Source organism: Taudactylus pleione, unplaced genomic scaffold (assembly GCF_031769625.1).
Source record: "Taudactylus pleione unplaced genomic scaffold, aTauple2 ptg000228l, whole genome shotgun sequence".
NCBI lineage: Eukaryota > Metazoa > Chordata > Amphibia > Anura > Myobatrachidae > Taudactylus > Taudactylus pleione.
This window is the reverse complement of record NW_028284630.1, coordinates 700,773-727,556: the sequence shown is the minus strand read 5'-3', so window position 1 is coordinate 727,556 and position 26,784 is coordinate 700,773. Positions and strand designations below refer to the sequence as shown.

The following is a 26,784-nucleotide window of genomic DNA, read 5'->3' as shown; positions in this document are numbered from 1 at the left end:
GTAAAATTGCATTTACAATGTGGCACCATAAGTGACAATGTTTATATACTGGAGCAGAAAGGGCAGACTAAATTTCTTGCTATACACCATGGTTTGAGGTCACTGGGGATTCCATTTCGCTAGTTATTTTTTGGGCTGTATCTTGAAGCATAGGCATATAAAAAATGATGACTAGATTTGAATAAATAGATAGAATATATAGAAGTGCAACCGCTGTATCCAATAATGTAATAAGATTATGTGTAAAATTAATGGTTACATGATTAGATTAACTGGGTAATTTTGCAATATACTGTAGTATTAGCATTAACCATTTTAAGTAATTCTGAGGAATTGGTTCCTCCCAGCAAATTCAATTCTCAAAACGAGGCAAACATCATAATCCCAAAAATGTCGGATCTGCGTGTTTGGATTGCATAAAAGTGCTTCCCTGTCATATTCCAATTCTACTGCCAACTTCCTATTCTTCCCTGAAGCAGCTCCGTCTTTGTGGGCTGTCTGATAGCACTGCACAGATCAATATGAACTGTGTAAACTTCGTTATCTGTAAAAAATAGAAGAAATGTTTCTTTTTAAAAAGCAATGCATTGGGTCCCCCAACAAATCAGTTATAATTAGACAATCAGTTATACGAGACCAGGCCCAGACATCTGGGCCTGGTCTGGTATTGGAAAATAAGGGAAAAAAACAGCATGGGATTCCCTCAGTTTTCCAGTAACCAGCAGCAGGATGAACCAGCCAGGAAGGTAATGATATAGCAGGGAGACACTCAGCATGGGGTCCCACTGCCATAAAGTTAACCAGCCCAAAACTGGTCTGCCCAGGGCTGAAATCTCTGAGAAATTTAGGACCAACCAAAAAAATGGGGTCACCTCTCCTGAGAGACAACCAGCCCTTGATCTCTTCCCCAATCCCCATTTTTTGGGGGTTGTGACTTTCTGAGGGATTCCAGCCCTGAGATGACCAGTTTGGGTCTGGGCAAAATTATGGCAGGGGGTCTCCACAAGTGTCTCCTTGTTATAGTATAAACACCCCAACTGGTTCAGCCCAGTGCTAGTTACTGGGAAATAGGGGGAACCCCATGCCATTTCCTCTCCTATTTACCAAAGCTAGCCCAGGCTAAGAGGTCTTAGCCTGGGCTAAGGGGCTGGTTACTCATTTTGGGGGGAATCCACACTTTTTTTTCAAGTTATTTTTTTATCAAGTTTTCTACTAGACCGTTACTCTGGCTTGAATCACCTATACTGGCCTTGGACCTGTGATTTCCTGTTTGGAGTAATTTTGATGGTGATCTAGATTTTTACTAGACTTTACTCTGGCAACAATCACCTTACCAGCCAGCATGCCTGTGATTTGCTGTTTGGAGAAATGTGTTGGTAATATATTATATTTTCTGCTAGGCTTTTACTTTTAGGCTATTAGTCCTTGATTAATGAAAACATTCTATAGGGTCATATAGTTTATTAAACTGCCATCCTGTCTGCCACTGATGTGCAACTATGTTTCTTACTGTAGATGTGTTATGTTCTTTTAAACTGCCATGTGTTTGTGCCACTGCTCTGTCACTTAGTTTAGCCAGCCAGTTTGCTGCAGCCTTTGGCCATTATTGGAGAAAACAATAGTGTGAGCTATGAGGTGGTCAAAATTAACTGGAAATGACCGGAAATTAATGTTATTGATTGTAATAATACTGTAGGAACAAAAATGTTACATGATTTTTGCTGTTTTTATCAATTTTTAAAGAAATCCAAACCAAAACATTTGAGAGTGATTTGGCCAAAAACAAAACAAGATGATGATTTACAGCAAAACCAAAACACGAGGGTCTGCACACATCTCAATGTTATATGTTATTATAACTTGTTGTAGCTATTGTATTACACAGTTACTGGAAGCTATTGTTAACCCACATTTATTTGCCTGCTTTTCTAAATAAAATAAAAAAAACTGCATTCAGCACATTATTATGGAAGTATCAAGGTAAGGTCCCACAAAAATCAGGACACTTGGGTCGTGTAGGCAACAATAATAGGAAAGCACTGGATTTAATGGCTATACTACGTTTGGAGTCGAGTTTATTGCTCGAATAGTACATATTAAGTAAATAATGTCTTATTTCTGATTGACAAGTTAAAAATAAAGTATTCACTACAGTAAAATGTTTCACCTGTAGATCCTGTTAGATTCATTTCTTTACATTGGATCTATTTGTGCTAAAATAAGGGAAGATCTCAATAATTGATGAATAGCAAAGAATAAAAACTATAAGTTTATTTCTGAGAAAACCAATTCCTTCCCATAAAATAACATTGTTCTGGTGCCTGAGGTGCAAGCTAAAGATAAATGAAGCATTTAGGCTCCTATTTCTTAAATGCAATAGGGCCCCATATGTATCATTCTTTATAGCCACACATTGCTACAATAATGAATTATTTTTCATTGGTATAACTATTTATTAAAGAGCCCTTCATGGGACTCCAATAAGAGGCAGTGAATGGATTACCATTGAGAATGGGGATTATGTTCTGTGTAATGAATCTCTCCTATATTTGCATAAATCACCTAGAGTCACTCTAGGGAGGGCTTCTGCCTATAACAACTGCCTGTTCCCACAGAGCAGGAATCACCAACCTGTGGGTCTCCAGCTGTTGTAAAACTACAAGTCCCAGGATGCACTGCTTCAGTTTTGTTATTAGGGAATGCTAAAACTGTGGCAGGGCATGGTGGGATGTGTAGTTTCTCAACAGCTGGAGAGCCACAGGTTGGTCAAGTCTGCCATAGAGTATGACGCACTCACTGGTACTTATGATACCTCCAGGTCATAACCTCCAGACAGTAGGACCTTATACAAACAGTGGGAGTTTGCAAGGTAAAACTGGAGTAGTAGTACAAAGGTAATATTAACCATGGAGCAGGCTGCAGCCATGGACACAAGCAAGATAGAATGCACACTAATAACAGGTAGCATGAATATCAGCAATAATAAGTAATAATATCCCAGGGTAATAAACACAGAGCAACATGCACTGTGGACAATGATAGAATATGATTGCCACTATATTACGTAGTTGTGTTTATATGCAATCACAAACAACAGATATATTGCAAGATTGTATAGCAATAAACACAGATACACATGCAGCTGGCAGTATGGAATTGCAGCATAACATAAAATGCACAATGGCAAACCAATACTTTATTTTAACCAGTGTGTGTTTTGCAGAGTGTAATAGCAGTAAGATATATGTACATATAGTGCAGGATGGAATAGCAAAAGTACACAACACCAATGGCTTGCAGAGTGAAAGGTATACTTGCAACAGGTACAGGTAACACAAGGCAGAATCAGGACAGGAACCAGGAATATCAAACAGCAGTTACAGGAAAAGGGACCGGATGGCACAACTTCCACAAGTAACTATCTCTGGCAAGGCAGGAATGGGCTGGCTGCCCTATAATAGAAGTCAGATCCAATCCCGTGTGAGCAAATGAGACCAGCCTCTGGTAATTACCACTATGAGTAGCTGAGTGCAGTATTTTCACAGAGGCTTCCCAGCTAGGAGCAATCAGCCTCAACCAAACCTCACTGTGACTTTTTTTTGCCTATTAACCCTCTCAGCTCTGGCCGGAACCTGCAGCAGATATGACTTGTCACGATGGCTCATAACAGTCTGCAGCTTTGTTTAACCTTATTCAGAAGATATCTCTGTTATTTTATGTGTTAGACTCTTGTTAAATATGCTGATATGCACTTAAATGGTTAATATCTATGTGCTGTCTCTTAAACTGTGTGTTATTGTGCATGACTGATTTGCCTTAACATCACATGTCTGAGTCACCATACTTAAAGGTCAGACTGATTAGACTCCAGGTGCAAGACTTCTTTCCATGCTTCTTAAAAGAAACTGCATGTACACAAGACTGTCACTGTGTTATTGGAGCATCACAGTGCTGTATGGCTGTACAGTACTTAGCCCAGGAGAGTTTGATACCTTATCATAATGACTGCTGTTTATCTTATATCACGTGTATCCCTCAATCTTCAATAAAACCTATTCTTTTTTGTAATCAATGTGTGGACATACCTCTTTGTTCACATCCACTATATACCTACCAACTTGTAGGCATCTGAAATTATAGGCTATAGGCCCAGCACTGAGGCTGTGAAGGACACATTCAACAGGACTACAACTTCATATTAAAGGTGAAAATGTATACTCCAAGTGCAAGTATGAGGTTCATAAAATTGAAAGGCTCAGAGAACTACTTTACTTGGATATTCACTATACAATGCAGTTAGAGCACGAGAAGCTGTGGAAAGTCACAATTGATCCAGGACACAACCCAAATCCTGATTATATGTATAGAGCAATTGGAACCAATGGCCTAGCTGCAGAACAGAAAGTATATTCCATCATCAATGGGAAGACATTCTCATACTGCATGTGGGTAGCCCTGCAAACATCTTACAAAGATAAAGGTCTTATGAGGAGAACCTAATACACACTTTGTACAGGACTAAACTAAGTGAGTGCAAGGACAATTATGAATACATCGATAAGATGTTGTCCATCAACCAGCAATTGGAGTCTGTTGGAGTCCAGGCAGACAATAAAGTGGTTGCTATGGCTATGTTGCAAAACCTGACCTCAGAATTACATTTTCTGGAGGTGGCATTGGAGTCAAATACCACTGAATTAACCACTGATATTGTAATGGCAATGCTGCTGCAATTCTAGTAGCTGATAACTGTTGACAATATTGCTGGAACATCTTCCTTTATATACTAAGGGCACTAACTTAAAAAACAAAACAAAAATACAAATGCTTTATCTGTGATAAAGTAGGGTACAAGGCTTCAGATTGCAGACTAAAAGACCAAAGTTGGGCCACTAGACATTTTAGTTGCAATTAAAAATGGTTCAATTCATTGAGTGAATGTGAACTCATTACAGTCAGAGGAATGAGGGACAAAGTCCTCACATCACCTAAAGTCAGAACAATTACAGTGAACCTAAAAATAAAAGGTGATACTGTAGTCACAGATATTGTATAAGTTTTACTTGTACTAGACCTTGGAAGCAACTTAATTGCCTTGAGTATCCTTGAGAAGAAAAACTACATAATCAACTTTGCAGAGGGAAATGTACCACGCGCAATAAGAAAGGGACAATAATAGCTAAAGCTACCTTATGCCTTCAACTTCATGGAGTAATAGCTGGAGTACCCGGCGTTACCCAGGATTTTAAGAATGTTTATTTACACATCATCCTTCAACAAACCTCTCCTTAGGCCGGCCTCACGAAAAGTGTGACAAACTTCCCCATCCACAGTCCTAAGGTCTTCGAAGGAAGTAGGACCTGTAAAAGTGTAAAGCAAACTTTGGAGATAGAAGCATTCAAAATTTGTCGGCTGTACAGTGTAAACATGGTCAAGAGCTCTTGTTGCTCTGATACCAGGATGACTGTTTACTTCCTGATTGCAGAATTGCACTATGAAATGCACAGCAACTACTTCCAGTTCCTTGTGCAGCTGTTTCCGGCATTCAGGGTCTCCATGGTGTATTAGATTCATCCAATCGGTTTTACTTTTCAGGGGCTGACATAGAAATGAACCAGAAGTAGCCTCTGTGTGTTCCATAGTGCGGTCCAGCAACCAAGGAGATAGACAAAAAAGTTTGGTCACCACTGTTGACATCATCTAGTTGTGTAAGCTGATTCATGAGCAAGTATAAATAAAAATGTGTGCTGCAGAGCTGCGTTTTTGCATCCCACTATAATTGCCATCTTTATGGGCCTGATTCTAATCAGATGGATCTCTCCTTAAGGATGCAGATTGCAATTTTTACCATATTCAGAGTCATAATAAGCCTGGCTTAATATCAATAGTGATTATAAATTCATACAGCATTTAAAAGGTACTGTAAACTCCATGCGAGAGCCATAGTAAATGATGTTCAGAGACTTAGATTATATGCTACAGAATAAAATTCCATAATTCCTTAGTATGTAGCAAAATGCATGTTATAAAATCAAATTATGAAATTAAACAAAAATAAAATTTTAATATTCTTATTATTGACCTTGCAGATGGCCCAAGAAGAATGGTGTCCAAATCTGCATATAACAATAAACCAAACAGGGCAATGCTTTTATTCTTCTTTGGTGTTTTAGGTGTAGAACCATGAGAGATCTTGGCTTGTAAACTATGGCTTATAAACTGTGGATTTGTATAGAAAGACAGAAGAAAATGTTTTCGCTTTTATATAGTAGATAGTAGAGATAGAAAAGAAAAAATAGTAGATAAGCTAAATCCTTTTCTAATTCCGTACCTGACCTGTAGAGGGCGAATGCTATGCAAAATTTGTGTTTTTTAATTAATTAAAAATGAACAGTAATTCATTTGGATTTCACATCTTTTTAGTTGCCTCCGCCGTGTTTTAATATGCTCATATGTAAAATGTCACGATCTTGGCTTGTAAACTGTGGATTTGTATAGAAAGACATAAGGACAAATTTTCGCTTTTATATAGTAGATATGTAATAGGCTGTGGACTTCAAACATCAGTGAGTCCTGTGCGAGACTGCCCAATATTTTATAGTAGCAGTCTTTTAAAAGGCAAAATCAACCTTCATGCAAGGGATCGAGCATGTGCGATACGCACATGCACACAAACTAACAAACTGGCTGGCTGGCTTCTAGGGACTGCATTGGCTACAGCTCCTAGAAGCCGGTTAGGGCAGCTTTAATAGCAGGGAAGCTACCTCTGCTATCAGTCTGGACTGGCAGCCCCAAGGGAAGAAACCACCGCCCCCTGTGACTCCCTGTCCATCATGTGATTAGCAGAGAGCGCTTTCAATGGAAAGTCACTGCCACTGTTAAGGCCCTCATACATTTCCCTAATCTCCAGATGCCGGGGTCAGGGCATCAGTGAAATACAACATGTTAGATTTCCCTGATTAGCTGATACCAACCAATATATGATTGCGATCAGCAAATCTGGGATTTTTAACATGAAGAATTACAACAATTCCCTGACAGATCGGTTATAATCAATGACCACCATTCTACGTTTCCGACTGGCAGATCAGTTCTTGTCCGATCAGAAAAATGGGGAAACAGATAGCAGATGTATGGGGGCCTTTAGGCACTCCCTGCAAGTGTCACATTTTAGTGGGGGCTCGGGGTTGCATTAATCTTAAACTTTGTTCTATAGTACTAAAGCTGGAAAGTGTCCGCAACAGCCATCCACGGTCTGTGGTACTGGTAAACGGTGATTGCAGCCAAAAATTATTATTTTTATATTGCAGTGCCCCATCCCTTTCACTGTGGCATTATAAGGGCTCAATGCTAGGGCTCCTGCACTTCAGTTCTGGTCTTGCTATGCCTATGAGTTGAATGACAAACAGCACCATTTGTTTGTAAATGTGAATTTTTCTAAATCTCTAGCCTATAAATGAGGGTGGGTCAACATTGTTGATTTTACTTTGCTGACTAATGTCGCTTGGGTCATTGGGACACTTAAAACTGAATTCTGCCAGTGAAATGTGTGGAATGAGCAGAATATTCTGTGAACAGTTTTAAAAAATCTCACTGATTTCTAGTTTCAGTATCTCTAATAGAGTATCTAGTCATTGCCAATATTTGAAAAATTCCTCTACCAAAGGGGGGGGGGGGGGTGTACTAAGGTCTGGAAAGTGATAAATTGAGATGTACCAATCAGCTCCTAACCGTCACTTTTCAAACACAGCCTATAACACGACAGTTAGGAGCTGAGTTGCTGGTAGTTTATCACTCTCCAATTTATAACTTACCAGAGCTTAGTACATCTCCCCCAAAATATGATATAGCATAGAGAGCTCCAGCACAAAACACTGCATTGCATGTTTTGACAGATATAGACTTATACTTATTATGAGTGTGAGTTACATGTAAGATTGGTAATAAAAGTAGTTTGAGTCATTTAATTTTATACTAATGTCACATTAGCATTATAAAATGCCACAATTTTATGACTAGGAAATTACAGATTTCAAAATGACAACTCTCCAGATACAGGATACATGGAAATAAATGGGAAGACCATTCCACTATCAAAACCCTGCCTGCAATTATGTGATGGGTCTGCTCTTCAGCGTGAGCCCCGGGGTTCCGGAGACTATTAGAGCATATCTGCATGTATGGATGTTTTGTCGTCCACAAAGTGCTCAGCAAGATAATAATTATGCAGTGGTTATGTAAATGGTACCAACAGTATTTATTTCACTCCATTGTGAGTTTTATAATGGCATTTGCTATTAGATGGCCATTGGCATAAAATGCATTCACATTGATAGCTTTATTGCATGATGAAAGTCTATTTTAAACTTTATACCATTATTATTGTGTGTTAACAACACACAATTTATTTTTCATTATATGCAATATATTGTGATAGCTAGCCAGAAAGTGTGATGCAGTTTAGAATCTGAAGAACAGCAGCTAAGAGCAGATTGCTGTATACATGCTCACGGATCGAAGGTAAGTTAATCCGGTAGCAGTTAATGATTAGTGCAAGAATTCATGATGTAGAACTAATGTCGGTGATAAATATTTACAGCTTTTCTAAGTGCTCATTCTTTAGCTGAATGACAGTAGATTGTGGATAAGACACTCTTGAATACTACAAATAAAATAGCACTTTTCAGCAGCTGGGGAAGAGAGATTTAGCAAGGAGAAGTATATGAATCAAGCTAAAATTGGTCATGGAATCGCTAGAGTGACCTTAACTGTAGCAATTTCATAGCACATTATATCACATTTAAGGTTGAATTACAATTAAGCAAATTAGTTTGGTATATTGGCCATATATTTTGTGCTGTGAATTCTTCTGCTTGCCTAAAATATTTCATTTTCTAAGAAGTTCAGAATTCTGCAAAGTATTGATTATATGGAAAAATATGAAATATTTGGACTTAGTGACTATGTTTTGTGAAGAAGTAGACACATAGGGGTAAATTTACTAAGATGAGAGTTCTATTAAGAAGTTATGTTGCCCATAGCAACCAATCAGATTTCAGGTATTATCTTCTAGAAGGTGCTAGATAAATAAGAAGTAGAATCTGATTGGTTGCTATGGGCAACATCACTTCTTAAATAGAACTCCCATGTTAGTAAATGTACCCCATACTGTGCAGAATTAGCTGAAGTCATGTGAGATAAACCTGAACTGTATTTACTTTTCACTAATTTAAATTGTGATGTTCTATATTCTGCAACACATTTGAATTTATAACAGATGGATTGGGTTTGTATCACTCACCTAAAAATATTCTGAGCATAGATACATAAAGAAACCATGTTTGTGTATGAGCAAAGATGCATCTTAGGTATGCCACTTATAACATTTTGTTGCAGGTATATCAAGGTACATGCAACCTTAAAGATCACATTTAGGTACACCTTGAGCGAGGATGTGACAATTCATCATCACTGACTCCAAAGCTTTCATCTATTTGTGCAAAATATACATCTAATACTGAAGCCAGGCTTGCTTAAGTTTTCTGGGCCCTGGCTACTTTAAAGGGGCATAGAAAATGTGGGCCGTGGCTATGTCCCATTATCAACATTAGGCCTACATGGAGATGGTATGACATTGCGCAAATATGTATCTGCCCCCATCTCTTGGCACCCTGCTCATTGATGCTAATGCATTTCAAGATCCGTGTAACTCAAATTAAGGCACATCTAAAAATGCAGTGTTTACCTTGCATTGTCACTTATATGTTAGACTTGGTTCCCCCCGATCTTCCTCTTTGAGCATTCTTGGCCAAAAGTGTCCAATGTGTCTAGATAAGGACGTAAATTGTGAATATATGCAGTGAGTTATTTACACCAAGCTGTAATTAAACTCAAAGTGTGTATTTTATCAGGAACAACGTGGATTGTCCACGTTCTAATCACTCTTCTTCAGTATTTTAATTACTCCCAAAGCTGGACTTAAGGGCTTGCTGCACACAGGAAGATTATGTAAGATAAGAGATGACCACATATTGATTGGGAAAGCACCACTTGTGCTTCTGTCTCATGTTTCATCCTTCATGGTGAATTTCCCCATCAATGGTCCCTTACTGATCTCCCATTTCCCATGTCCATCTAACAGGACTCTGGCATATCAAAACTGCTCATATGTACATTCCCTAGTAATGCGGCGAAAGTACTGAAGCAATATATACAAAGTTACATGTATCAGATGTTTAATTCATTCTCAAAATCCATAGTCGGCAGAAAAGAAGAAAAAAAACAAGTTTGCTCTATAGGGGGTACAATTATTTGTTAACACTAGATGTTGGGCTGCTCAATTAAATGGCAGTACTGGATTTATATTAGTGTAAATTGGAAATCCATTGCCCTTTGTTGGATATAGGTTAGAAAGTGATCCGCAGGTACCTGTCACATGAGCTGAACCTGCCATGCATCATTCTAGGGACGTGTACATTACCCTAACTGCTACAAATGTAATGTTGCCTCAGCAGTGACATGGATTAACTGTCCAATCACTAGGCATGGAATTATTACCTAGCACTGCTCCCACCTTGACTTTTACTATGGCCAATTGCAGTTCCTTGAGCTAGACTGAGGCTAGTTACATTTTCCAAGACACTTTAGTGAGGGCCATAAAAGTGCTCAATGCTGTATAAACTCACTGTGGACACACAGGCATTGCCTAACCACCAATGCTACTCATGATGATTGCAACAAGATGCCATAACTGCTTTCAATAGGAGGACACCTATAACTCTTGTAGATCACTCTTTAGTTTAGTAGACGAATTAGATATACAAGTCTGAAAGTCCTTTTAAGACTAAACTTTTTATTGACTTTCACTGTAAGCAAGCAATCATTGTGTAATGAGCCACAGTCAGTTCTGGAGAAATCAACTTAATTACAGTGCAGTCATTTAAAACTTACTGGTCACAGTCAAAATACTGCAGAGACATTAAAATGTTAGTAAGAAAGCCAAGAGTCATTGATAATTTAAAGTGTAATCTCTCCTCCATTAAGGTTTTATGTAATGTTTAAAACAAAAACAGTGAGTGTTTACATCATCTATCTAGGTGTGTTTGTCATTTTCTTTTTTAATTGGATAATACCAATATATGCTGTATGGTCTGTAGCTAAATGCAGCACTTTTGGGCCAAGTTTATTAGTTATATTTTGTCTTGTCAAAACACTCTGGTCCTCACTCTCAGTGCAGAGCTATATGCACCAATGCACTGGGATGGCCCACCCAGTACATATTAAGGTGCACACCTATACCATACTTACCGACTTTGCTGCCCTCTTCTATGGGAGAGGGCAGCCAGGTTGGCAGAGATGGGGTGTGGCAGCTGGGAAAGTGGGCAGTGACTGCAGCCAAACACTCCTAAACATGGAGCCTGCACTGATCAGAGCTATCTGTGCAGGCTTCTATGTGTGTATAGTGTAAAAAAATAGTGTTAAAAAAATGTAATAAAAAACAGCGTGGGGGTCCTTTCCCAAAAGCATAACCAGTACCGAGCTTTTTGAGCTGTTCCTGGTTTAGGAAATATGGGTGAATTATAATGGCGTGGGGGTCCCCCATATTGTAATGAAACAGCACTGGGCTCCTGAGCCAGTCCTGGTTGAGGAAATACAGGTAAAAAATGCATAAGGATCCCCCGTATTCCTTTTAACTAACACCAGGCTCTTACTACAGTATCAGGGGATAATGCCACAGCCAGGGGACACATTTGATGGGGTCTCCTGGCCAAAGTATTAACCCCCATAACTTGTCAGCCTAGGCTGGGGATTCCTGGGAAAGTGGTAAACCCTCAATAAAAAGGTAACCCCTCACCAGGTAACCCCAGGCCAGGGCTGAAGCCCAGGGCTATCCTCCACACCACTGGATGGTGGGTGCATTTTTGATAGTGGTAAAGACTAGATTTAAAACAATATTGTCCTTTACATGGGAACCACATGCTGGTACTTGGAGAACCACAAGTACCAGCATGCAGGGCATTTAGGGCCTGCTGGTACCTATACTCCCCCTGTTAAAGAAATATTAAAATAAAGACAGTACAGACACAGTAGAAAGTAAGAATTTAATACATACACTCATACTATACTCACCTATAGTCCCCATTGCTGATCTGTCCTCTTCTCCAGCAGATTCCCACTATATATTTAAAAAGAGATAACATAGTCACCCAACACTTGCCGCTGGTCGGTTCTCTTCTCCAGTAGCATCCTCAAGACTGTTAAAAATAACAAAAATCCCAATCCATCCGGACAGAGAAGAGCTTTATGTGTCCATAAGGTTTCTTGCACTAGTAGCTAGTAGGGCTATCAATCAGCGGCAGCTACTATAGTGACCGGCTGCTGATTGGCTGTGAGTTGCCTCTCTGTCAATCAACAGTCAAGCCGCTGATTGGTTAACAGACAGGCCAATCAGCAGCCTGACTGTTGTTTAGAATTAGAATTTAGGGGTAGATGTACTAACCTTGTAGAGAGATAAAGTGAAGGAAGATAAAGTACCAACCAATAAGCTCCTATAATTTTACAGACTGTGACAGATTGGTGCGCCGTCTTGCATTGCCATGAATGGATGATCCTAACAGTGGCACATTGTTTTGGCAGAATAAGGATTAGAGATGGTCGGATTATAAGGCCAATTTGAGAATCTTGAAATGTGTATGGTGGTACAGTACAGTGATTATTTTTGGGCCAGTTTATTTCGGGTTCATGTGCTGCAGGTTGAAGTTGAAAACATTGAAATCACATGTACAATAGTGTCTGTTTGAGCTTAAATGGCTGCATTTTACAGTACAGTATTTTCTTTTTTTCTTGAATTTATACTGTGAACATTACTCTGTTCAAAGTTTGCATGGGAAATTGTTAAGAATACTAAAAGATTTAACCATTAAAACTTGAGTCAGTTCAAATATGGTCAAACTTGTTCACCTTGCTTGAAATTGGCTGGCAGTTTAGTCTATCTAAAGTTCATAACGTATCACTTATTTTTTTAGCAATGTAGAGCCTATTTGACAACTCCGTTCAAGAACCAAACTAAACCTTTTTGAGCATCTCTATTGAAGATATGTACTCACATGTGAATAAATATCCCCCCATGATGTCTGTTCAGCATTCACCAGTAGCTGAACATGTTTTGAACACTTGACAATTTAGTTGTCATAGGCCTGTCACAGAATATTATGAGATAACTCAAAGTTCAAGTATGGATCCAATGTGCAGAGAAATGCAGTACAATTTAAGTGAGTAATATAATAGTGAATTGCTCACCGGTATACCGGGTTTCTATCTCAGAGGAGACACATGTCAGTTCATAAAACAGGCAAAGTTCAGTAAACAAATGACTAGATCAGAAGGGTTAAGAAAGTGCAGATATAGGTGACAGGCAGACTATGATACACAGCTGTCAATCCAGGACTGAGCAAATACAGGTCCAAATAGCAGGCCAAATTAGGTACACAGGTATCGGAATGTATAAACAGTCACAGGGCCTCATTTATCAATGAGTTTTATTATATACAATGAGTGATAAAACGTATTGCGTATAATAAATGGTGCTCCAGCCAATTTTTCAAACAAATGACAGTTGGGAGCTGATTGGCTGGAGCACCATTATCATACGCAACACATTTTATCTCTCGTTGTGAATGATTAAACTTGTTGATAAATGAGACTCACAGTCTATATAGCAGGCCAAATTCGGTACACAGGTGTCAGACAGAAGAGCTACGAAATTGTCTTTCAGAAATCAGGCCAGGTTCAGTAGACAAATGTCAGTCCATGAAGTATGGTTCTAGCAGGGTAGTAACAGGAGCCAAGAACAAGCTGTCCGGCAACATAACTTAATCACCAAGCGAGGAAAGGTTGGTGTTAACTTCCTTCTTTGGTACTGAGGCAGACCATCACGCACACACCTCTCCCAGAGCTCTATTTACTACAATCCGCATTGGTAATGCAGATTGTAGTGTGATTTTACAGAGTGAATTCGCATTGCGAATTCAGGCAATATTACATGAATTTATTACAAATCCCTTGCAGGGACAGAGCTTGCGAGAAAGCTCTGTCTCTTCGAATTCCCTCCGCACACTAGTCATGGTATTTTTGCAAAAAAATACTGTGACAAGTACCCCCCAAAGTGCTAAGCCCTGCCTATGTTGCCAAGCCCCGCCCCCTGCGACCCCCCCCCACGACCCCCCATCTCCCTTAATTACACTTACCTGCATGAACCGGGCTCCGGTGATGTCCTCCATGTCCTCCAGTCAGCTGACATCCCATACTGCACTGGGACCCAGTCACCTGATGACCGGGCCACAGTGCAGTATGGGAGACCAGCTGACCGGAGGGAGGACATCACCGGACCCCCGAACTCCGGTCCCTGGAAATTTTTTTTTTTACTATTTTTTTTGCAATGTATCAGCGTGTGGTCTGTTTAGACCACACAGCTGATTACTGGGGCCGGCTCCAGGCTCTGCTCTCCTGTCAGAGCGGAGCAGGAGTTCGGTAACCGGGGGAGACCCTGGATAACACCACCTCCAGGTGGCATTATTATCACAGGGCTTTCCCCGGTATTTTTTCACTATTTATTTTTAGTAACTTTGGCCAGATCACATTTCACATTACAATTATGGGAAATGCGATCTGATTACTAAAAATAAGTGATACTTAGGGGTTGGAGTAGAATTTTACGAATTCTGGGCCTGATTCAGAGCTGAACGCCCTGACCAGAGCGCTCACTCTGAATCAGGGCTGTCCTATTTAAATGTGGAGCGGCCTTTTGGACGCTCGCATAGCTGTGGGTTACCACCCACAGCTTATGCGAGCATCCATGATGATGGTCAAGACCATCGCGACCATCGGGCTTGCGACGAGACCCTTGTGGTAGGGTCTCGCTGCCGCAAGCCCAGGAGTGATTTTGGCTCTATCAGAGCCAAAATCACTCCCACTCCCATGGGAACGCCTCCGTCTGGCAGCCACACCCCGGAACGCCCACCAAAGGGGGCGTGCTGTTACTCACCATCGACAGCACGCCCCCTTTGGTGCGAGACCCCGAGCGACGTATTTCTCGTCGCTCGTCGGGTCTTGTGCTTGCGCACGACGGAGCTCCCAACATCGACCCGCTAGCGAGCGAACTTCGCTCGCGAGCGGGTCTGAATGACCCCCTCTACTCCAATTGCCCTGTAGTAACTTTAGGTGATACTAAAATAAAGTGAAAAGGGCGTGAAAACACCCTTTTTCACTTTATTTTAGTAAAAATAATGTTAATAAATAGAGCCCCCAGTCTTCCTGCAGTATTAGCTGGTGGAAGCAAACATCTCAGATGCATAAAGCTGAGCTTCCCCCCAGCTGACACTTATTCTGTGGTCGGTGATCTCTCTCCTACAGTCAGCTGCTTGCTGGGGCTCTGGTCTGTGACTCCATTCAGCTGTGCTGTAAACTGAGATGCCGGGGTAACAGTGCAGGAACCTCAGCGACCGGCTGCAGGTGTTTTTTTTAACTATTTTTTTTTCTTTTACAATGATCAGCTTGTTGTCTATTTAGACCACAAAGCTGATCACAGGGTGCCGATTTCCCAGCTCTGCTCTGCCTGTCAGAGCAGAGCAGGAGCTGGGGAACCAGGGGTAAGCCTGCTTAACGCCATCTCCAGATGGCAATGTTATAGCAGAGCTCCCACCCGGTATTTTGTTTACAATTACCCCTTAGTAAATTTCAGGCAGATCGCATTTCCCATTACAAGTAAGGAAAATGTGATCTGCTTGCTAAAGAAATCCAAATTAAAGGGCTTGGACTAGCTTTTCATGAAAACTACTCCAATTGCCCTTTAATACATTTCAGTGAAACTAAAATAATGTGAAAATGGTGTGAAAACTCCGTTTCACGTTATTTTTTGTAAAAAACAGATTGATAAATAGAGCCAAAAGTTTTTGACTTAAATGTTATTACCCACGAGTCCTCATTTACTACATGTAAAATGCACTGAAACAAAGCACCAAATTCTCTTTGGTGCAGTGTGTCTCAATTTGTGGAAGTTAAACTTGATTTCTACAAAAAGCATTTGTTTAAAGAGAATAAAAGTAGCAGTAGCAGAGGAGTGGACATTTGCATTGGCGGATAGCAGAATTTTGGTAGAGTGTGGGTATTCCTTACTAAGAGCCTGATTGAGAGAATTACGTATTGCTGATATATACGCAGATTGATCGATTGTATGCAATTTCGAATGTATATAAGCTGTACTGCGTGTGCGCAGCAATCGCATCCCTATTACGGACGCATGGAGTAATCCATCGCAAAGTGAGTGAGGGTAGTAACAGGCAGATGGTTAGAAAACCACAGGAATGTCTGACCATTTGAGTGCCATTCCATGGGCGTGCATAAAGTAGCCACTGCAATTGCATATGCATCATGAAAGCCGTCTGCATGTCAGGAGAGCTCCTGAGTCTGCGGCTGGTCAGACCTGCCGCAAGGGCAAGATGGCCGCTCAATGTGCGTCGATGTTACAGATATTTACACGGTAAGCGACACCGTACGCAGATAAGGCAGCAGTGGGTGTCCTTATGCTTGGGTGATCTTTAGGATCATTAGCATATTTTCGCTGCTGTGTTGTGTATGAAATTGCAGCTGCGATCTCATTGCCGTCCATCTCTGAATCAGGCCCTAAGTGTGGATTAGGTTCATCAGTGAGATTTAATTTTGTAAAGAAGATGATTAAAATCAGATTAAGTGGAGGAGATGGTGCATTTATAGCTTTGCTGATGGGTGCCTCATCCCTTAATCATACCTTCTTGCTGTACTTAGGAGGAGAAATGTATTTCTCAGATCACTATGCTTAATGTTAAAAAGCATTTCAAACTTACAAAAAATAGAAAACTTAAATTAAAGGCTAGTTATAAAGTAGTAGTGAGTAAATGCAAGCGTACTGTAGGTACTGCATGCTTCTAGTTTACAGTAGTGTCAGAGTAGGCGTGCTTCTTAAAGGGCACTATGTATGCATTTAGGTGCAAATGCACAAAACCAAAGTGTTTTGCTACATATACAGTATTCTAGTGCACCCATAAATTAGGACTACTGTTGTAAAACTAATGTATGCTAACATAACATTAATGCTATTAGGGGTGGATTGAGATGGACATTTCTGGAAGCAGCCCTATTGGGGGCGGGTTTGTGGGGGGTATGTAGATGGGGCGGGATACTCCCTTCTAATAGGGCCTGATTCTGAATCAAAGGCAGCCACGGTCTTCCTTGTGTCTTTTGCTGCAGTTTTGTCTGTGACTCTATGCTAGTGCAGCTACAAAACTGATTTATAAGGAACAAACAAGCCCAATAAAAGAATACACGGGGGCTCGGTTTAAAAACAAGGAAACAGCTTCTGATATCCCCTGGACAAGCTTGTTTGTCCATGATATGCCAGTTTTTAACTTCTCTGATATTTATGTGATTTATTTTAAGTGTAATTCTTTCTTACCTATATGGTGGTTTTTCTGCGATGGGGAACCTCTGAAGAAATTGATCCTCCCTGGGCAGATGGTGACTTCAGTCGGTAGTCACCATTCATGTAGGAGATCACATAGTCCAGAGCATGCCTGTTTGTGTAGGAATATAACCAAATGTGAACTTCCCTGATCAAACAATTTTTTATTATTAAACTGTATTTGCTAATTTGGTATACCATTTGTATCTGTAATATGGTTTCTTTAGAATTGCCTTAATGAATATTACTTTTCCCAATCCTTTTCCTTCTAATCCTGCCAGTTACAGATAATATCCAGCCATTTCTCCCCAGTTCTCTTTAGCATTACCCCCTGTGTTTCTCCAGCCCCCTGTCTCTCCAGCCTCATTCCTCATGTCTCTGCAGCTCCAGACTACTTGTGTCCCTTCAGCCTCACCTCACTGGATCTCTCCATCTGCAGTCTACTTGTATCTCTCCAGCCCCACAGTGTCTTCCCAGCTGCATCCTTCCCACCAGCTGCAGCCCCCTTGTGCCCCACAGTGTATCCCCAGCTGCAGGCTCTGTGTCTCTACAGCCCCACAGTGTCTCCCCTGCTGCAACCTTCTTGTATAAAATTAAAAATATATGCAAGTTATGGATAATAGTCAAAGAGGACCATTATATGGTGGTACCACTACTTCTACTGTTATGATTATAAAATGATCAATTTCCACTGGTTATGGGGAAACAGAATATTACTGTATTAGGGGGGCTAATGATTAAGGTGAATGGGAGGGACCTTTATACACGAGGAAACAGTAGTTTTTGCTTATTTTAAGTAATGGGTCCAATCATCATTATTGGCCCAATGTGACCGTTGCATATTCATCAAACTCCAAAATCTGAAAGTTTTCAGAGCTTGGTTGTAAGAACTGATGCCATCTTCAGGTGGCGTTAGTTCCCTGTCCCTCCATTCTTCCTATTGGAAGGAGATCTGGCATGTGAAGAGGAATTAGTTTGGATACCTCTGCCTTTCCCAACCCTCTTAGATAATTAATCCGCGCTTATCCTGCCTGTGAATGTAAACTGTCACTACTATTTATTACCAGTAAAAGTGGCAGTGCTAGGGATCACAGAACAGCTGCTTTTTGGATCAGCTTTCCCGCAACTGGAGCAATGCTAAATTGCTCCTGTACTGTTATCTTATACTGCAACTCACAGGAAGGTCGATACCTAATTAATGGGGGGTATGGAATAGGGGTTGGTCATTAATAAGCATCAAGTTGTCTCTAGAGAAGTAATGTATGTTAGGCCTTTGCAAAGTTGCACTTTACATTTTTGTTTATTTTGTATGTGCATCAAAATGTAATTGTCAATGCTGCTATCAACTTTACTGCAAGGTGAACAGGATTCTGTATGTTCTAAATTAATCTAAATATAAATTAGGGTTATGTATACCATAATGAAGTAAAAAACATTTTTCCGCATTAAATATGGTTTGAAAAACCACTGAGATCATCACTGAGACATGTCAACTCATAAGCAATTTTAACATAACTACACTGAAATAATTAATCTTTTCATGGCACTAATGATTAGATATGCCTGTAAGGAACAAATTAGATTAATCATTAGCCACAGTTCTTTCACCTTCCTAATGTTTTCTGTCTTGATAATCTTTAGGTTTGCAGCGCTATACAGAATCAAGACTTCACTCTGATCGATGACTACTGCACAGGTCTGAAGGCACTGCTGTACCTTAAGAGTATTGATGAGCTTCAAGACTGGGATGGCCAAAGCCCACCTACCCTCCGTCACCAAAAAGGAAAGCCTGTTCCAAAAGTTGCAGACATAATAGGAAAGGTTAGTGGTGTTCTTCTTGAGCATATTTATTTTGTCTTCAATTATGTTTTCTTGTATAAGAAACCATGAAATAAAACAAACAACAAAAGCCAGATTTGTCCAAGCTGCAGGAAGCAAGAATATAATAGACATCTTTGCCTTTCATTATATTTTAACAGCAATGTTTTCCATGAATCTAACGGCATGTAATGGCCTTGATGTACATTTCCCATTCATAGTGTTCCATCATACGATGTCTACAGAATAATGCATATTTTAATATTAAAAAACAACAAATATGCAATCATGAGGAAACAGCACACACATTTAGCTGTCTGCTGTCTAGTATCATACATAAACACAGCATGTACAATTTAAAACTTTCATTTCGGCAATTACAAAAAAAAAACACAAACAGAGACAGAATAAACCCAATACCATTTGGACGTGGATATGCTTTAATGAGAAAACAAAACATAAAATGACTAGAGATTATGTTTCATTATGTATTTGTATTAGAGATGAGAGGGTCCGGTTCTCAGAGAACCGGACCCACCCAATGATGGCAATTCCGAGTCGGATCCAAAACTAGGCAAAATGTCATCCTCCCGCTGTTGGAGATTCTTGCGGGTTTTGGATACTGTAAAGGTACTCGGTCATCGGCGGCATTTCACTCCGGCTGTAGAGAGTGTAGTGAGCTGTGTCTGTCCAGGGCAGGGGCTGCTGTGTCCATCCAGGGGTTTATGTGTCCATCCAGGGGCTGCTGTGTCCATCCAGGGCAGGGGCTGCTGTGTTCATCTAGGGGTTTCTTTGTCAATCCAGGGGCGGTGGCTGCTGTGTCCATTCAGGGGCTGCTGTGTCCATCCAGGGTAGGGGCTGCTGTGTCCATCCAGGGGTGTCTATGTCCATCCAGGGGCTGCTGTATCAATCCAGGGCAGGGGCTGCCGTGTTCATCTAGGGGTTTCTGTGTTAATCCAGGGGCAGTGGTTGCTGTATCCATCCAGGGGCTGCTGTGTCCATCCAGGGCAGGGGCTGCTGTGTTAATCCAGGGGCTGCTGTTTCCATCCAGGGCAGGGGTTGCTGTGTACCTCCAGGGGTTTCTGTGTCCATCCATGGGCAGTGGCTGCTGTGTCCATCCAGGGCTGCTTTGTCCATCTAGGGCAGGAGCTGCTGTGTCCATCCAGGAACAGGGGCTGCTGCGTCCATCCAGAGGTTGCTGTGTCCATCCAGCAGCAATGGCTGCTGTATCCATCCAGGAGCTACTGTGGCTGTCCAGGGCAGGGGCTGCTGCGTCCATCCAGAAGCTATTGTGTCCATCCAGGGGCAAGAGCTGCTGTGTTCATCCAGGTGTGCTCTGTCCATCTAAGGGTGCCCAGTGCAAAAAAACCCTGATAATATAATTAAAAAAAATATATATATATTTTTTGTGCTATACCCCAGTGTACTATATTATTATTTTTTTTCTTACTGTGACACTGATGGTTATACCGCAGTGTAATATTCATACACGTATTGTGACACTATAAGTTGTAGTACAGTGTAATATTCATACACGTATTGTGTGACACTGTAAGTGGAACTGCAGTGTAATATAGACATATTGTGACACTATAAGTAGAAATGCAGTGTAATATTAAACGCGTATTGTACACTGTAAGTGGAAATGCAGTGTAATATTCATACACGTATTGTGACACTATAAGTCGTAGCGCTGTGTAATATTCATACACGTATTGTGACACTAAGTGGAAACGCAGTGCAATATACAGGTATCGTGACACTGTAATTTGAAACGCAGTGTAATATCCAACACGTATTGTGACACTGTAAGTGGAAATGCAGTGTAATATTCATACATATACTGGTTTGGTGGTGTTAGTGCGCTACTGGGGAGTAGGAGTATAGAGTATGATATGTTGGTGTTGCTGCTGCAGACATTGGTGATAACCCCGTTATCACCAGAGGGAAATATAATAGAAATTGTGGTGTGTCTTGTGTAAAGCGCAACAATTTGTGTATTACTAAAAAAAATAATTTATTTAACAAACTTAAATAGATCTTAAAACTGTGATCAATAACAATATATTAAAAATAGGATGAATGAAATGATATAATGAGATAAATGAGATATGACTAAAAGTATTAAACAATTGGATATGGTGGAAATACCAGCAATGCATAAAATGGTGATTTGTACCAATCAATTAAAACAGTCAATTAGAATCAGCTTGTCTCAATTGAGAGCAGTCCTGTCTGAAGGCAAAAAAACACACTAGTCCACTGCATCAGTGGAGAGGTGATCTGAAATGCTGTAGTTTGTACGATATTCTAAAGTTCAAGAAATGGCAGTGATGTAGATGATGGTGGCAGTAGCCACTATGCACTGTATGGGCTGCAGTGTTACAGATGTCTTGTTGGTGGGTGTCTGACACCCCCTACCTCGTCCTGTTGTTAAGTCTGTTGTTAATGTCAGTGCGGCACGAGCGTGTGCCGTGGGGTAAGATAGCCTGCTAGTACTTGCCATTTGCTGGTTCCCTGGGAGTGATCCGGCTGCTGCCTGGGGTGGAAAGTGGTAGCTGCCTCCTTCAGCGCTCTGGTGGTGGATGTGCACTATCTACACCGCCGGTGAAGTTGCTTCTGGGGTCCTTCCAGCAAGTTGGTGGGGGCATGGTCAACGCGTTTCACCCACCTGTACAGCCCTGACAAAGCCCGCACACTGCATAAGCGGCCCCACCAACTTGCTGGACAGCATTTCAGATCACCTCTTCACTGATGCAGTGGACTAGTGCATTTTTTTGCCTTCAGACAGGACTGCTCTCAATTGAGACTAGCTGATTCTAATTGACTGTTTTAATTGATTGGTACAACCATTTTATGCATTGTTTGTAATTCCACCATATCCAATTGTTACTTTTAGTCAGAGCCAGATTTAGATCTCATGGGGCCCTAGGCAAGATACCAGTTTTGGGAGCCCCCTCCCTCAAACATTCCATAGCACTATATTTTAATTTCTGATTCTCAGCACAGAACCCCCCTCCTCCCCTCACAGCACAGACCCGCTCTTTCACTGACCCCTCTCCCGTCTCAGCATAGACCATCACCCTCATGCAATGCCCCTGTACTAGTGCCCCTTATGCAATGCCCCCTGTAGCAGTGCCCTTTATGCAATGCCCCATGTAGCACTGCCCATTATACAATGCCCCCTGTAGAAGTGCCTATTAATCAGGGTCCCTTATGCAATGCCCCCTGTAGTTGTGCCCATATGTATTGCCCCCTGTAGTTGTGCCCTTTAAAGTAGTGCCCCTGTAGTAGTAGTAGTAGTAGTAGTAGTGCCCCTGTAGTTGTGCCCTTTAAAGTAGTGCCACTGTAGTAGTAGTAGTAGTGCCTCTGTAGTTGTGACCTTTAAAATAGTGCCCTGTAGTAGTAGTAGTGCCCATGTAGTTGTGCCCTTTAAAGTTGTGCCCCTGTAGTAGTAGTAGTGCCACTTTAGAAGGGCCCTTTGCCCCTGTAGTAGTAGTTCCGCACCCCCGGCCCCCTACTTACCTGACTCCATGTGGCCGTCATCTGGGCTGGTGCTCCCGATGCCGTACTGACTGGATCTAATGTGATCCAGCAGTCGCGGCCACGCAGGCTCCTCACGTTGTGGGTGCATCACTGGGAACGCTGGCTCTGAAGCGATCGGAGGCTTCCTTATCCTCCGATCACTTCAGAGGCCAGTGTTCACTGGCCCTGTACTGAAACTCCACCTCCTCCTTCCCTGTCCTGGTAGGAGCAGGGCACTGGACATGGTGCTGCTGGCACCGGCCGGTGAGAAGACACACAGCAGCAGCACGTCCAGAGCCCTGCGCCTACCAGGACAGGGAAGGAGGAGGCGGCGTTAAAACGCAAGCTCTCTCTAGGGCCGGATTCCGGGGGGGGCCGTGGCCCTGCCCCTTGGGACCCGCCGGGCCCTAGGCATCCGCCTAGGATGCCTAGTGGTAAATCCGGGCCTGCTTTTTGTAATACCTCATTTATCTCATTATATCATTTAATTCACCCTATTTTTAATATATTGTTATTCATCACAGTTTTAAGATCTATTTATTTATGTTTGTTAAATAAATTTCCTTTTTTAGTAATACACAAATTGTTGCGCTTTACACAAGACACACAACCATTTCTATAATATTCATACATACATTGTGACACTATAAGTCGTAGTGCAGTGTAATATTCAACACATATTGTGACACCATAAGTGGTAGCACAGTGTATTCAAAAAATATATTGACACTGTATTGGCAGCGCATTGTATTATTCAGAAAAATATTATGACACTGAAAGTGGTAGCGCAGTGTATGCATAAAAAAATTGTGACACTAAGTGGTAGCGCAGTGTATTCATAAAAAAAAATTGTGACGCTGTAAGTGGTAGCACAGTGTATTATTTATAAAATATATTAAGATGCTGTAAGTGGTAGTGCAGTGTAATATTCATAAAATATTGTGACACTGTAGGTCATTGATACCGCAGTGTAATATTTAAAATTGGTACAAATTGACGTGTATGCTGTACCCCACTTCATGTTTGTTATATGGAGAGCAATCAGTTCAGAGAAGAGCAAAAACCACATACTAGTGCTGGAGTTGCTGCCAGTGCCACCAGACATGATGATACTAGTCCATCTACGTCATCTACTAAAGCTAATGCCCAAGGGCATACAGGGCTTAACACACAGACAAAAAATAGGTGCTGGACTATAACCACCTCAGTGGACCAGGATAAATGTAGGGAGTGTGTAGAGGACCAGGGGATTAATTAGTATAAAGCAGCCGTCATAGAGGTGGATGAATCTGGACCCTCCCAACAATTACCAAGAAATCGAAAGCACAGATAGACAGGTGCTAAAGATACTAATATTTAATAAGAAGACCACAGTAAATAGTAAATTAGACACTCAAAAAATTAATAAAAATACATATAGGATAGGAAATGCTAAAATGACATAATAATGGGATAATGAAAATAAAAAATAAAGAATAAAAATATATATATAAATAAATTAGAGAATTGCTTCAACTAAGACAATAAAAAATGAATAGGAAAATAAAAGCAATACTTGTTGTAATTGCATACAATCTGCACCAAGCAGAGAATAATAAACCTGCAAGATAAATTGTAAATATGTAGCAACAATGGCAGTGTATAGTGGCTTGCATATAAACAATCACAAATAACATTAAAGGTGTTGATGTTTACATAGCTCTTAGATGGTCCGTGTAGACATATATATATTAATGTCTCTCACACATCTGAGACTGTAGGAGAATGTTAATTAGTACACCATAATAAAGGTATTCCAGCCTATGTGGCACAACGGATTTTTAGGGGGACTGTTGATGTCCAGTGATATTCTGAAAAAAAGTTAGAATATAGATTGAGCCCTTAGGAGCTGGGCTTATAGATTGTTCATCTAGGAGCATTGGCTGTTTCTAACATTTGAAGCCACTCCTAATACGTGTAGACCGCACAGCTGCAGACAGCTCTGTTCAATATATCAGAGAATAAAAATGTAAAAAATTTTTTTAGATTAGTGCACATTCAAGCATGCATGCTTTATAGGGTCTGTCACTCACGATCCAGTTGTGACCATAAGTCATACCGTACTCCCCACTTATCTTTCACATGCAGTGGCCTCACAGTAATCCACGGAGGAGAGGTATCGGCTCCGGTGCAACCACCCGTCGGTGTGCAGCGTGCAGCGTTATTGTTCTTCCTCCGTGTAAAGTGGTCAGTGTAGAGTGGTCAGTGACTCACTTGCCCGGCTTGCGGTCTCACGTCCCGTCCTTCTCTCTACGCGTTTCTCCGCCTTAGAAACATCGGCGGCTTCTTCAGGAGACAGAGTACTATGGTACTGATGTAGTTCCGTTTATATCAGCATAGCTCTAATTTGCTCAGCTGATTGTTAATTAGAGACATTATTCAGATGTCGGGTGTGTCAGCTACTGCTGCATTGCAAGCCAGATTTTTCTGACATAGATTTCAATCTTTTCTATGTCTAGATATATTCGGAACAAATAGCTATTTAGCCATTTTTATACATTGTATTAAATATATAGTTACAACAATTTAACACTTTTAACATATCTTTTGGGACACAAGATATCAGGTGGTTTAGATCCTATAAATACTGGATATTTGTAACGATGATTATCAACATACTTATTCCATCGTATCCAGCCCATATATATTTCTATTTAAAGACCAATACACAACCTGATATCAATATAAATCCCACTAATCATTACAATCATCAACCCATTTTAGATGTATATATATAATTCAAATAACAGGTATTTGACACTCTTTAAAATATCAATCAAAAATTCCTTAAACAACATATCACACAGTTATTTTACTAATCCTTGCTATTTTCCCCTCTTCACCTACTATAATAATTTAGGTCATTATTTTCCCTATAGCTATTACATAGAGCTTGAGTTGCTACAAAATGACCGCCTATCTAGTCTGCTTAATCTAGATCTTCTGCAGACTTCAACCACAATATATAATGCTCCACCTAACAGAACAGCATACTAAAAATCTGTTCTATTTCAACATATGTATTGTAACGATGACACTAACAATACTAAGTGATAAATATACATGAATTACAATAACAAAGAAAGAAGAGATGAGGCAGAGAAAAAGAAAATGTCCATATCAAAATATACGTTCCAGAGACACGAAGAGGGACATCATTCTAACCCTAGTCGTATACCTCATTGATACAGCCTAAAATCCAAAATGCTGTTGGATATACAGTCTAACCATACAGCAAACATAACACCACAGACTGTGAGTATTTTGACCACCTGACCTATATATATTCCCAACCAATGGGGACAAATAGCCTCCTCTACCTCACTAGGGGAGGGGGCTATTGAAAATACTCATTCTAGGGTTGATCTATCTATATTTAACTATTTTACATCACTCGGACATTTAATAGATATTATTTAGTTCAACTGTATAGTTTAGTCCCTGAGGGTATAAAGTTTGTAATCGGAAAATCCAATATGCTTCACGTTTACATAAAACATTAAATCTATCTCCTCCTCTTTTGGTCGGTTTTATAAAATCTATAGCTATCACTGTAATCCCCTGCATACCTCCCCCTTGGCAGTGTCCCACGTGTCTAGATAAAGTGTGTGTTTTTAATTGGTTACTTATGTTTCTTTTATGCTCCATAAACCGAACATGCAGGGTTCTTGTAGTGCGGCCCACATATTGCAGGCCGCATCTACACTCTATCACATAGATCAAAAATGTCGATCTTCAATTCAAAAAATCTCTAATTTGAAATGTTTCCCCTGAGGTGATGGACTTAAATTGTACTGTTTTCCTCTCTGTATATTTACAAGTGATACACGCATCTTTGCCACATCTGTGGAAACCCAATGGTTTGGGAGGGAGCCAGGTATTACATATTTCTGTATATTTTTTGTCCC

At 40.6% G+C, this 26,784-nt stretch overlaps 1 protein-coding gene across 2 annotated transcripts in view; it reads left to right on the top strand.

The window, feature by feature from the left end:
* Window positions 1–26,784, top strand: part of DPYD (dihydropyrimidine dehydrogenase) — a 1,460,234-nt gene that overhangs the window by 1,257,569 nt on the left and 175,881 nt on the right. For both annotated transcript variants that reach the window (XM_088479173.1, XM_088479172.1), the window contains one exon: window positions 19,136–19,315. In XM_088479173.1, coding sequence (XP_088335299.1) covers window positions 19,136–19,315 — 180 coding nt within the window. The remainder of the gene's footprint in view (window positions 1–19,135; window positions 19,316–26,784) is intronic.